The following is a 14,210-nucleotide window of genomic DNA, read 5'->3' as shown; positions in this document are numbered from 1 at the left end:
TGGACTGGAACACATGGTATGCACTGTCTGCTTGACTGCAGCACACAACTCATGCGGTGAACATAAAGGTCAAGTACACAGTGTGCCTGGTGTTAACTCATTAACCAATGATAAGTTAGTTCTTAGAATTTAAGATGCATCTACTTCTACCTACAGCTGTGAACTCTTAACTCATGTGGCCTTGCTGTTATCGTACTGTGAAGTTACTTTTTGGCCTCTTGTTGATTCAGAAGTTCAAATTTCAGTGAGATATAATTTAATAATGTGTATGGGAGGGTGTGCATTTAGTAATTATTATTGAAAATTATTTGCTTTTTATTTAGGTGCATCTTTAGACTGTCCTACAAATACACCTGTTTATACTCCTTTTCTGTGACATCCAGTATATGAAGTGATTCAAAAAAAAGTTTGCTAAAATTGATTAATTTGGACTGCACAAAATATGAACTTGAGCTTTAGTTCCCAAATTGCAAATGTTTATAATTATTTTTGTTTGGTAAACATTTGTTGCAACAGTATTTATGATGGGCCAGGATTACATCCAAGAGAAGGCAAATAATGTCTCAAGAAGTACAAGTACATTTTAAGAACACAATAATTATATTAATAACTATTAACTGTGATCATTAATTAGCGACAGAGATTCAGGAGATTCAGGTGTCCTTTTGCTTTTAGACCCGACAGCTACCTCTGATACAGACAACCACAGTATTCTGAACTCCCAGCTGGAGGGGATCCGCTACTGTCCTGTTGTTTACTAGTGGAAATGGAAGAAAAAGCCTTCTTTTTAAACACAAAAAAATGCCGAACAACTTTGCGGGAGTAATGGATATACAACCATACCAGTATAAACCTGAACGGACGGCTGGCTCTCCAGAATCAGATAAAAACTCTTCAGATCTGGAACCTGATGATCAGCAGGACCATCATGGTCGACAAAACAATGCGCATAATGACCGAGTTGGGAATGTGGAACAGTGAGAACAAATTACCCCCAGATCGTTGTCATGACATCAGTACACAACACTGCAAATCAACATAAAGACAGTAGGAGAGAGCTAACGTTGCTAACTCGAAGTTAACCGGATGCTAACTTGTAAATAACTTGAGTAAACTAATCAATAGCAGTTTCAGACCATGACATTGCTTAATCACACATGGATTGTTTATATTTTTTCATCAATATCAAACTGCTCTGAATCACAAACTGATCTCAGGCTGTCTGCCTGTAAGCAGCTCATATCTTTTAATGACAGGGTGTCTTCACGTCACATCTGAAGTAAAACTTCCTGTTTCTCTGTGGGGATGTCCTCCTCTCCATTTGCTTTTCTTTTAAAATTAAAAATAGTTACGACTGCTGCTGGCAAAAGGTCCTGTTTTTTTGGCAGGTAGCCAGTCCATTCCGTTAACGAGGGTCGGAGCGGTGCTTCCCTTTGAAGTGATCCGAACCAGAGTTCTGATAGTAATTCCCATATCGGAGCTTATTGATTTAAATCTGAGGAAGGTTTTTATCTTTCGAGAAGCCAAAAAAAATGGAACTCTAGTGATACTTTCTGTCTGGTTCAAACAATTAATTCCTATGAACTGAAGTACATTCTACCTGTATTCATCCACTCACTGATGAATCACTGAACCTCAGCGACTCAGTGGACGTCAGACTTCCGGGGCGGTCACTGAAAAAGCTGAAAAAACCTGAGTGGTTTCTTCAATATTCAGAATTACCAAAAAAAACAAAGAAGAAGCAAAACTGTGTGAATGAAAAATTATATCAGACAAGTAATGATATCTGCCTGGAATGAAGCAATTAAAATATGTGGTTTGGAAAACGCCTCTAAAATCTGAAGATGGTGTGCTTATGATTCAGACTTCACTCCCAACCAATATGATGACAGATTCAATATGACAGATTCAAGAACTGGACATTAAAAGGCCTAACAAATTATTATTCATTTGTCCACAAGGGGGCACTCCAAAGTTTTGAAAATTTGAAAGGAAAACATAACCTAAACCCAGAAGATTTTTTCAGGTATCTACAAGTCAGAAATTATTTTAATCAGGATCTAAAAGTACCTTTACATAACCTTGGATTGGTGGAAACATTTACATCACTGACTAAATCTAGAGCAGTTAATAAAATTATTTCCAGAATGTACAACTCCATCCTGGAGTGTAAGAACGACAGCACTGTTTATATTAAAGTGAAGTGGGAAAAAGAAGGTAACCTGATAATTCCAGAGGAAAGATGGGACCACATATGTAAGATACAGTGGATGACAACAGGATTGAAGGTTTGGCGTGAATTTTGTTGGAAAAACATAATAAGATTTTTCATAACTCCTGCCCAGAAAAGATATCAGGGAACTGGGGATACATGTTGGAGATGTGGCAGAGAGGGTGCCAACCATCTACATATTTTTTGGGACTGTCAAGTCATTCAACAATACTGGTCTTTGATCCATGAACATTTACAGAAAGTTTTCTCATCTGTTTTTCCTTTAACTTTTGAAAACATATTTTTGTGTAACATACCAGTGGACAATTTGAACTCTAATGATAAAAAACTTTTGTACATCTTACTGGCTGCGAGTAAAAAGGCTCTTACGAGGAGATGGCTCAAACCTGAACCACCAGGAATTGGAGACTGGATTGACGTTGTGAAAGAAATCTATATACTAGAAAAACTGTCATTCTCTGTCAAAGTGCAAAGGGATATTTTTTATAAAATATGGTCAAAATGGACGGAATATGTTAAGCCTGTTAGAACTGATTTTCTATAAACCTTGCCATCATATAGATTGGTGCAGTAACTCGAAAAGTGATATTAATGATAAAAGTGTATTTCGGCTACCCCGCCACCCTCACCCTAGTTCGTGTGTGTTTTTATTGTTTTGGGTTAAACAAAAAAGGTAAAAATAAGAAAGCAAAAGCATTGTATTGTAATATAATGTTATAATTATGTCATTGTAATATATCATATGCTTTCTTAATAAAAATGTTAATATTAAAAAAAAAAGAAAAATTATATCAGATTATAGCTTTTTGCAAAAAACATTTTATATTTGTGGATGAAAAAAGTATGACCACTCGCAAATAAGGACATGTAATTTTGATTACTGAATCAGAAAGGAATACGTTTTTGCTTCTAAACTGTCCGCCTGAACTACTACAAGTCACAAAACCCCTCTTTAGTGATTGGTTCTGGGGTTCGTGCACACTTGGAACACAGGCCCTTTCTAGAAGCTGATTGGGTCATGGGTCCAAATATGCACAAATCATGAGCCCCTATTTAGATATATACACTCTTTGTTTTGAATTTTACTTCTGCCACAACTTCATTTTAGACTTTTGTACTTTCTTGAACTTTGACCTGCTATATATTGTAATAAATTGACACAAAAGACAGTTCTCTGGTTTACGTTCTATATTCTACCATTGCTTTTGAAAAGCCCACCACATTCGCTAAAAGCAGGAAAAAGCTACTTAAAAGCAAGAAGTATCAAAACACTAAATAAAACCAGTGAAAGTTATATAAAAGCTTAAAGTAGCAAAAGGCTAACAAGAAGCTAAAAGTGGCAAAAGGCTGGCTACAAGTAGCATAAATACCTCCAAACTAAAACCAAAGAAAACAAAAACACAACATATGCTGAAGTAGACTTCAAAGAGAACAATGTTTTTGAAGTAATTGAAGAGATCTCTATTAATTTCTATAAGAAAAACCAAAAAGCCAAAAGTAATAACACCTTTCCCCAGAATGAGCTGAACATTTTGATTTCTGAATGGCTAAAATAGCAAAGTATTCAGAAATAGATTGTAAAAACATACAGAAAAATATAAAATATAAAACAGAAAAACTGTAGTGTCAATGAAGAATCAGAGTCAACATAAGGGGGTGAATACTTTTCTAACCTTTATAGGCTGCGTTTTGTTGGAGATTTCTTTCAGGATAAAGTGAATTTGTTAATCTCACTTTGATTAAATGCTGGTTCAAACAAAATGAGTTTGATTGAACACATTCTTTCTCACCTCTAATAAAAAGTTAGATTTTGCTCACCTTCCTCTCATGGGGCTCTCGGATCACACTAGGCCTCTGGAGGTCCCTGGGCGTCTTTCCCTTAGGCTGTTGCTGTTTGGGTTTACTCTTGAATGGGAGCGCCTTCTGAAGCTCCTTGGGGATGTGGAGTGGGTTGAAGTGCCGTTTGGCTCGAACTATCGGCTAAAAATGAAATGCATGGCTTTTCAAGAGTTTGTAGGAAACTGACCTAAACTACTTCACAGGACAAAGTGCCAGAACTGGGGTTATCTAAGAAAAAAAAACAAAAAAACCATGTGCTCAAAGATGTGTCGGGTTGAATGTGCTCTACCTTGTACAGAGAATCAGGGTTGGGATTGTTGTGGATACCAAGGTCATGTTTGAGCTGCCCCAGGGTCCTCATGCCGGACCAACTGTCCTTCTGGCTGGGAGGCAGGAGCAGGGAGGTGACTGGGTTGTAGAACTGAGGAATGGACACTGGATACCAGGAGCGCAAGAACACAATGTCTACACAAAAACAAAAATAAACAGTCTCAGAAATATTGTTATTTTTACTCCCTAAACTGTTCTTAGATAGCCTTTAAATGAAACAGTAAACATTTAAATGATATATCTACCCCAGCTAAACGAGATAGACTATAACAAAATGAGTCCATTTTAACTCTAAGTAGAGAAATTGCTTTATCTGTGAAAAATGCAGTGTTAAAGCTGAGTGTTGAATGATTTTGCTGAAGAAGTTGTAACTGAATTGCTAAACCTTAAAAAAGAAATGGGGGGCAGGGGCACAAATATAGCTGTTCATTCTTTTCTGCATTGGTATAGGCGACCATTTGTGGACAATCACACTCTTGTTCATAGCTCAACTACAGCACAGCCTTCCACTGAGGAGTCAACACTTTTCACTACAGTCATAGGTGGCAATGATGTGCAGATTCGTTTACCGTTTATTCCAAAGACAAAAAGGAGGAACAAATTCAGAGTGAAATCTCACCAGGAACTAGATGCAGTTTTAGGTCCCTGTGTTACCTGATAAATAAATTCATATGAACAATGTGGCCCATTGGTGAGCCATGCAAACAAAGACCCTAATGAGCCTCTATTGTGAGGAGAGAAAGTGTAATCTGTATGTAAATCTAGTTTACATAACATCAGTTTTAGAAGCCTGAACTCAACACTCTCTGCTTTTTGAACTGATAAAACTTCTCAGATGAGAAGTGAATCATCTTCAGATACAGAATAGAAGTCCAGTTGATTTTGTTTAACCTTTTTTGGATTTGTTGTATGTAGTGAATGTTCATCATTTCTTTTAGATTCTTTTCTTTAACCTGTCCTGTTTGAACAGGTAGTCCATTCACGGGACTTATCAATCAATCAACTTTATTTCTATAGCACATTTTAAGAACCACAGGGGTAGCCAAGGTGCTGTACAATAGATAGATAAAAACAGTAAAAAGGAAACAGATAAAACAAATAAACAGATCAAAAGAGACATACACATAAGGGTTCACAGCTGGTATGTTTTACAAAAATCACAGTGTGTTAAAAGCCAAAGAATAAAAGTGTGTTTTTAAAAGAGATTTAAAAACAGGAAGAGAGGAGGCCTGTCTGCCACTCAGGGGTAAATTGTTCCAGAGCTTGGGAGCAGCAACAGCAAATGCTCTGTCACCTCTGAGCTTCAGCCTAGTTTTAGGGACTGTCAGCAGTAACTGATCAGCTGATCTTAGGGATCGGGGCAGGCAGTAAGGCTAAAGCAGCTTAGATAAATATGGTGGGACCAAGTTGTTCAAGCATTTAAAAACAAATAACAGGAGTTTAAATTAATTCTGTAGTGCACAGGGAGCCAATGAAGGGACGCCAAGATGGGAGTAATGTGCTCGCGCCTACGGGCCCGAGTTAACAAACGAGCAGCAGAGTTCTGAACAAGCTGCAGACGGGCTAGAGAGGTCTGGCTAATGCTTACATACAGTGCATTACAATAATCAAGACGAGCTGTAATAAAAGCGTGGATTAATTTCTCAAGGTCAGATCTTGTTAGGATTGACCGTTGATATTTGACGAAGCTGATAAAAACTTTTCTGAACAACACTGCTGATCTGTTTTTCAAATTTAAAATCAGAGTCAAACTTCACCCCCAGGTTGGTGACACAGTCCTTGAGATAAAATGACAGTGAGCCGAGATCTACACTGGGAGAGGAACAGCAACTCGGTCCAAACAACATAACTTCTGTCTTGTTCTCATTAAGACTAAGGAAATTAAAAGAAAACCATGCTTTAATATTGTAAAGACAGTCTCTAAGTTGCTGGACTGTATTATTTTGTGCCAAGGGAAAAATGATCTGGCAATCATCAGCATAGCAGTGGAACGAAATGCCATGCTTTCTAAAAACAGAGACGGCAGGCCACACACACTGGCGCCATCTTGGAAGAAAGATGGACAAAATGGACGATTTTGGTGCTCTAGCTTATTCACTGGACTTTGTTGAACTGTTATCTCCAATCTTCTTTTTTATATTATTTAGGTATTTTTTCATAATTTAAGTTAGTAATCAACTGCTTTCTCACAAGGATGCAGTACAATTTTTTAAAAATTTTATTTTCATTCTATTACCCTGTCTTTAGCCCTATTCGCACAGGACAAGCATTATCTGGGGACCCCATGTAATAAATAAATTACTCCCCAACGTCTGCTTTGTATGTGGCACATTTGCACGGGATAACCAAAGCCTGAAATTTTGCTGAAATTTATGGACATTGTCCGGATATGATTTTAACGCGCTGCATATTGCATAACATTCGCTTACTTTGAGTCGATGTTAAAACTACTTTTCAGGCTACGGCTACAGCTCCGAGCTGTGTTACTGCCAGCACTAGCTTGCTGTATTCTTACCGCACAGAGCAATGCGTGATGTGAGCCACCATTTGCATGCGATTTTGCTCCTTCTCTTCAGCCTTTTCTTTTTTATGGCGACCGTTACGGGTCAATAGGGTTTTGCTGGCCTGGGACACTAAAGGTTATTTATGCACTCCAATGCAGCCTCCATTGCCAAAAGCAAATAAAATGTGCCCAGGAAACGAAAAACGCCCAATTACGTATTGGATCCCACTTATTTCTGTCCAAATCACAGAGATGCCTATTTGCATTGGATTAGTATTATCACAGGACCTCGGAGTTCAGCAAAATATAGTAGGTAATTACTGACATGGCCGATTCGCACGGGATTAACAACACAGACAATCTCCGTATTTATTACAAATAACGGGGTCCCTAGGTAAAACTAATCCTGTGTGAATAGGGCTTTATTTGATGTTTATTCTCTCTGCTTACTTTTTCTATTTTATGACATAAGGTGAGTTTACAGGAAGATGTATACAATAAAAATTAGTTTGTACTGTGTGACACTGTCTGTGGTACATATGACAATAAACCTAGAGATTTAAAACAAACTCACCGCTCATCAACAGACGGTCTTCAAATGTGGCTCTATAGGCTCCCAGTGGTGTGGACAGAGCCTTTTTAATCTGACCTCTGATCCCTGACACAGTTCGTATTGAGGCACCTTCAAATTTCGCCACCTCCAACATTGTGTTAAACATGCCCTGCAAACACACAGTGACATCAGTTAAGATTACAGGACAATTATCAATGTTCCACAGCATCAAACACATCATTTGCTTAAATCTACGTTTTTTTTATACATTAGGGTGCAAAAGTATCAAACTCCCTGACATTATCTCTGTTTTTTGGGGGATTATGTCTCCATTGGCTAGATTTTTTGTCTTCATGACCAAATTGATGCAGCTCCTTCAGGTTGAATGAGTGCTGCCTGTGTTCAACATTCTTTAAATTAAACCAGAGATTCTCAGTTGGATGGGGGTCTTGAGTTTGACTAGACCATTCCAGGACACTTAAACTGGCTCTCCTTAAACCACTGAAGTGTTCCTTCAGGAATGTGTTTAGGGTCAATGTCCTGCTGGAAGATGAACCTCCGTCCCAGTTTCAATTCTCGAAGGCTGAAACAAGTTTCTCCATATTTTGCTCCATTCATCCTTCTTTGAGCTTTGACTAGTTTCCTAGTCTCCACTGATAAAAACTAAAGGCCCAGCATTCCTTCAAGGAATGCATATCCCCCGCTACCCTTTGTGCCAGAGTTTTAAACTAAGATCATCTTATGATGAGAAATGACATAGTTATTGCCAATTTGGTCAAATTTCTAATTGACATTGTGCGTAGTCTTGTAATATTACAAGATTTTGCTTAATTGTTAACGCTCAGTGTTGGGAGAGACTTTTGATTAATAACACACCAGTTTTTAGCTCAATGTTTTTAAAGTTGGCTCAGCTAAAGACATCGTTTGAAGAGGTCACATAGCTGTGGCGTCTATCTTGAATATGGTTGACTCCAAAAGTTAATTAGTTGTAGATGTCAATCCCGTGATTATATTTTGAGAGTTTAATTAAAATCTGTCCAGTGGTTCATTAGATGTTTTGTTAACAGACAAATGAAAACACAAAAACTTTGCCTTCGGTGGGCAATAAAAACTTTCCATAGCATGATGCTCCCACCACCATGTCTCATTGTGGGGATGGTGCTCTCAGCACGATGAGAGCATGACATTTTTCTCCCCCATTCAATTTAATTGATTTTGAGTATTTTGCGTAGGCCTATTTCTTATAAGCAAATTGAAAAGCCACTGAAGTTTTATTTGTGAGGCAACAACATAGAAATAATACTTTGGTATTATTTCTATGTTGTCACTGTAATGTGAAGGAAGTGGCGAATAATGTGCTTAGGCTGGTGTCTGCAAATATTCTCAAAACCAGATCAAATAATCTCTAATATGAAAGGCTTATATCACACTTATATCCACTTTGACCTAACTTTAGTAATCAAAAGTTTATGACCATGTTATTTTATGGACTAATGAATAAAAAAATGTCAGAGAGTACATTAAATATTTAGACCTTAACAAAGCAAGTGTTCTTAAAGATCTTGTAAGGATATCCGATCAGTTTGAGCTTCTTCACGATTGTCACAGATTTATCCAAATCCAGGATGACTCCTGTGGCTGCGATGCGGAAATTAGCCTGCAGAGACAGAAGGACATTGACAATGGACATTTTTTGAGAGAACAATTATTTTTACATTATTAAGGTAACTGTAAACATAGACAGATATTTTTTGTAACTATGTGACACTGTCTGTACATTTGACTCAAACTTACTTCAGTTCCTCCCACTGACTGTAGAGCCAGGAAACCAGAGCCCTGTGGTGTGATGGGACCTTCAGAGAAACAAACATATGCAATGGGGATTAGTCTCAGCTTCTACCACACTAAATTTACCTCAGTATGTTTAAAACTGACTGATTATAGCAAATTGGTGTATATTAAGGTCAGTTGGCTGTGGCAACCATTTAGAATCGAGTTGACTCCAAAAGTTAATCAGTTGTCGATGTACATCAATGAATACTTTCTAAAAGTTTCATTAAAATCAGTCCAGTGGTTCAAGAGATGAGTGGGCGGCAGGCACTTGGGGGGATGGGGGGTCGCTCTGTGGGTCCCCAATGATCCCTGGGCCTCAGTTGGCTGGAGTGGTGTGGGCAGGCAGGTCGGGAGGGGGTCGGTTGTCGTGCCCGTACATTGGTGCCCATCCCCTTCCCCCCAGCATATACAACACAACTCATCAGTATGGTCTTGATGTGTGGGGCGGAGAGCCCTGCAGGAATGGGTTGAGCACCAGGTAGTGGCCCCCCCTTGCCTTGTTTGGCCCTGCACCTCAATTTTAATGCATTAGAGAGACTTATGCCCCTTTTCCACTGGCTCTACTACAAAAGCCCCGCTGTACTCGGCCCAGCTTGGCTGTATAAAAAAAAATGCATCACGTTTCCACCGGCCAGTTTGGTCGGTAGCAGAGGAACGCCTTCTTGTATTGCGGGGGGATACTGAAACTTAGCGTCATTTGTGGAGAGAATGGAAGCGCTATAGATAACTTCGGCCATTTTGTTGCTGATTTTTAAACTTATGGGGATTCTCCTCTCCTGAGACTTCAGGAAGAGAAGTCTGCAAGCAGTGGGGCCCTGCTGAGCCCATTTTAATGCACCTTTAGACTTGCACAGCTGCACCCAATGGAGCATTTCACACATTTCACACTACCACAGACATACATGAAACACTACAGGGGAGGGCATGGGCTGGGCGTTGGGGGGCACGGTTTCCCCTTCTTGCTCCTGTCCTAGTGCCTGTGTTGATTCAGTGAGAGCTTGGTTTTGGGGGTGGCTGGGGGTCTCTGATGGGGTCATTGGGGGGCTGCCTGCGGATTGCTGCCCCTTTAGTGTGGGGTTGTTTGTGTGGGTGCCCGGACCATGTCCTTGAGTGGTGGGCTCCCGCCGGGTGGTCTTTGGCTCCTGGGGTTTGGCTGGGGTCCCAGGGGCTGCACTGGGCTTCGATGGGCATCCCCTCCCTTTAGACCTCTCAGGGGGTTGGCCCAACTAAGGAGATGGCTATATACCCTTTCATCTTGGTCCTTCTGGGTTACGGTTGCTGCAGTGGGCTGGTGCCTGCCCGGTGTGTTGGGGCTCCAGAGGGGTCTCTCCTGCTTGATGCTGGGCGGTCTCTTTGCCAGGGGCTAGTGTGGGCACTGGGCCGTCGGGTCCTCCTGGTCGGTAGTACAGCTGCTGCTCCTCCACGTCAAGAGGAGCCAGTTGAGGTGGCTCGGGCATCTGGTGAGGATGCCTCCTGGACGCCTCCCTGGTGAGGTGTTCCGGGCATGTCCCACCGGAAGAAGCCCCAGGGGAAGCCCCAGGACACGCTGGAGGGACTATGTTTCTCGGCTGGCCTGGGAACGCCTTGGGATTCCCCCGGAGGAGCTGGCCCAAGTGACTGGGGAGAGGAAAGTCTGGGTCTCTCTGCTTAGGCTGCTGCCCCCGCGACCCGACCCCGGATAAGTGGAAGAAAATGGATGGATGAATGGATGATTGATGTTTTTATTTCTGTATTTCTATACTTGATTTTGATGTTTTTATCTGCATTTGATTCTGTATCCGATTGTTGTTTCTGTGTTGTAAAGCACTTTGGATCGCCTTGTTGTTGAAAAGTGCTATATAAATAAATTTCACTTTAATTCACTTAATCCTTCATGGCATAGATTCAACAAGCTACTGGAAACATTCCTCAGAGACTCTGGTCCATATTGACATGATGGCATCACACAGTTGCTGCAGATTTGTCGGCTGCACATCCATTACGCAAATCTCCCGTTCCACCACATCCCAAAGATGCTCTGTTGGATTGAGATCTGGTGACTGTGAAGGCCATTCAAGTACAGTGAACTCATTGTTGTGTTCAAGAAACCAGTCTGAGATGGCTGAGCTTTATGACATGGCACTCTTATCCTGCTGAAAGTAGCCATCAGAAGATGGGTACACTGTGGTCATAAAGGGATGGACATGGTCAGCAACAATCCTCAGGTAGTCTGTGGCGTTGATACGATGCTCAATTGGTACTAATGGGCCCAAAGTGTGCCAGGAAAATATCCCCCACACCATTGGACCACCACCACCAGCCTGAACCGTTGATACAAGGCTGGAGCCATGCTTGTTGTTCATGTTGTTGACTCCAAATTCTGACCCTACCATCCAATATCACAGCAGAAATCAAGACTCATTAGACCAGGCAACTTTTTTCCAATCTTCTATTGTCCAATTTTGGTGAGCCTATGTGAATTGTAGCCTCAGTTTCTTGTTCTTTTACAAGTGCAAGTGCAAGCCATTTATCATTCTTAGCTGACAGGAGTGGCACCCAGTGTGGTCATCTGCTGCTGTAGCCCATCCACCTCAAGGTTCAACGTGTTGTGGGTCAGAGTTGCTGTTCTGCATACCTCGGTTGTAACGAGTGGTTATTTGAGTTGCTGTTGCCGTTCTATCAGCTCGAACCAGTCTGTCCATTCTCCTCTGACCTCTGGCATCAACAAGGCATTTGTGCCCACATAACTGCCGCTGACTGGATATTTTCTCTTTTTTGGACCATTCTCTGTAAATCCTAGAGATGGTTGTATGTGAAAATCCCAGTAGATCAGGAGTTTCTGAAATACTCAGACCAGCCTGTCTGGCACCAACAACCATGCCATGTTCAAAGTCACTTAAATCACCTTTCTTCCCCATTCTGATGCTCAGTTTGAACTGCAGCACATCGTCTTGGCCATGTCTACATGCCTAAATGCACTGAGTTGCTGCCATGTGATTGGCTGATTCAACATTTGTGTTAATGAGGAGTTGGACAGGTGTACCTAATAAAGTGGCTGGTGAGTGTATATATGCAGTCTTCTGTGTCTCTGTTACACATACTCTTTCCCCCACCTCCCATCCCCACCCCCACATCCTCCTACACACACACACCTTCATGCACCTATTCATAAAAAAAGTCTTGATAACTGAAGGTCATACAAACAGGTAGCTATTACAACAATGTGGCCTGCCTACTCTAATGCTAGGTTCATATTCAGTCTTGATTCAATAAAGTAAATCATGCAATTAGGATTCTCATCTTGATGTATCCTTATTGTAGAGCAAATCTGTTCTGGCACATGTAGGCAATTGTCTTTTTATGGTATTCCTGATATGCCACAACAGGACAATATATATAAATAAACTCATTATAGCAAATTTGTGTACTCCAAAAGTTAATCAATTGTTGATGTACATCCATGAATACTTTCTAAACGTTTCATTAAAATCAGTCCAGTGGTTCAAGAGATATTGATGAAATTAATTTTATAAAAAGAAATTCAGACATCAATTTGTGAGTAAAATGAACAGCTGAAAAGCAGTTCATGTTTCTCACCCCAGATAGATGCTCCACAGTGCATGTGCTGTGGTGTATATTTGAGCAGGCGGTGGCGTCCGTTATGATCCTCAATGTGGTAGAGAGGAATTGTCTGGAAGCGTCGCCAGCCTAAGGAGAAGATAAGTGGGTCCCTTGTCTTCAGGATACGGTCATACCATCTGTGTTTCTTCAGTCGCATCTGACACACACAAACTTAAGACTATTAGTATAATGTTCCAACATTAAAAAGAAAAATAGAAAGGGTTAGGAACCACCTCTGCCAAAAAGAGCTATCTGGATCAGAAATTGCAAGTGCAAAGCTTTATTGACTAAAGACTAAATGGTTCACTTTATGGTTCGGATAATAAGCGAAAGGCCAGATCTTGATCTTGTTGTTATAGAAACCAACAGCCGCAGACAAAGTCTCTTTGAATTCTGTCAGAGTTTTGTGAATCAGGACAAAAAAATCCTTATCATGTCTCGAAATTAGATCTAGTTCATGGGTATGCAACCTGCAGCTCCAGAACCACATGTGGCTCTTCAGCCCCTTTGAAGTTGCTCCTTGTAACTTTAACCAAACATGACATGAACTTGAGTCATTTTTAAGATTTAAATTGACAACAGGAAAGGGTAGTTGTAGCAATTTAGTCATCCACATTTTTGTTATATATGTGTGAAATTTATGCATCAGAATTACACTAATACAAGTATGTTAAGCTGCTTGTGGTAACTCAGTTTACCTCACGCAGCTTTTACTATTTACAGCATTTACTGTGAATTACAAATGGCAAATAAAGACTTTAGCGTAACTTCTATTTTTTTGTTCATTTTTTTGCCATTAGGGATGTTTTTATCTTTAAGTGAGCAACTTATTTTACTCATTTTCCACATATAAGAGAGAAGCTGAAATAGATCAACATAATTCCATATAAAGTGCATTTTTCTTATATAAAACTGTTTGTTCTTTTTTTCCTAACAAAGAAATTTTAAGTAAATAAAATGTCACAATGCAGTATAACCTCTTAATACCATAAGTATGACCCCATGTCTTTTTTTTTTTTTTAATTCAAGTTTTTATTGAGGAACAACATTAAAAGTATGCATCACATTTGTTCAAAGAAAGTGGAACAGTCTTATACAATCTTCTAATCAGTATGTTAACTTAGTCTATAGCATACCTCTTCAGGAGATTATCCCAGCTCCAGTTATAAATGTTCCCTTTTCATTTATTTCTCCTCCACCCCAGTTCCACACAGGAGAGTAGGGAGGACAGAGTTTGTACAAGTCTGTATCATATCAGAATAACTTTTTCCAACCGCAAAACAAATAATCAAAACCGAACAGAGTAGCTAAGGAACAAT

The 14,210-nt window shown here is 40.1% G+C and overlaps 1 protein-coding gene across 2 annotated transcripts in view; it reads right to left on the bottom strand.

Moving 5' to 3' along the window:
• The window catches only part of bms1 (BMS1 ribosome biogenesis factor), a 52,899-nt gene that overhangs the window by 3,132 nt on the left and 35,557 nt on the right, over nt 1–14,210 (bottom strand). For both annotated transcript variants that reach the window (XM_037981754.1, XM_037981757.1), the window contains exons 17-22: nt 12,868–13,048; nt 9,253–9,311; nt 8,993–9,115; nt 7,480–7,627; nt 4,362–4,537; nt 4,052–4,213 (exon numbers count right to left, since the gene is read on the bottom strand). In XM_037981754.1, the coding sequence (XP_037837682.1) occupies nt 4,052–4,213; nt 4,362–4,537; nt 7,480–7,627; nt 8,993–9,115; nt 9,253–9,311; nt 12,868–13,048 (849 nt within the window). The remainder of the gene's footprint in view (nt 1–4,051; nt 4,214–4,361; nt 4,538–7,479; nt 7,628–8,992; nt 9,116–9,252; nt 9,312–12,867; nt 13,049–14,210) is intronic.

This window comes from Kryptolebias marmoratus, linkage group LG2, assembly GCF_001649575.2.
Source record: "Kryptolebias marmoratus isolate JLee-2015 linkage group LG2, ASM164957v2, whole genome shotgun sequence".
Lineage (NCBI taxonomy): Eukaryota > Metazoa > Chordata > Actinopteri > Cyprinodontiformes > Rivulidae > Kryptolebias > Kryptolebias marmoratus.
Note: the sequence above shows the minus strand (reverse complement) of the source record. Positions and strands in the feature narration are given on the sequence as shown.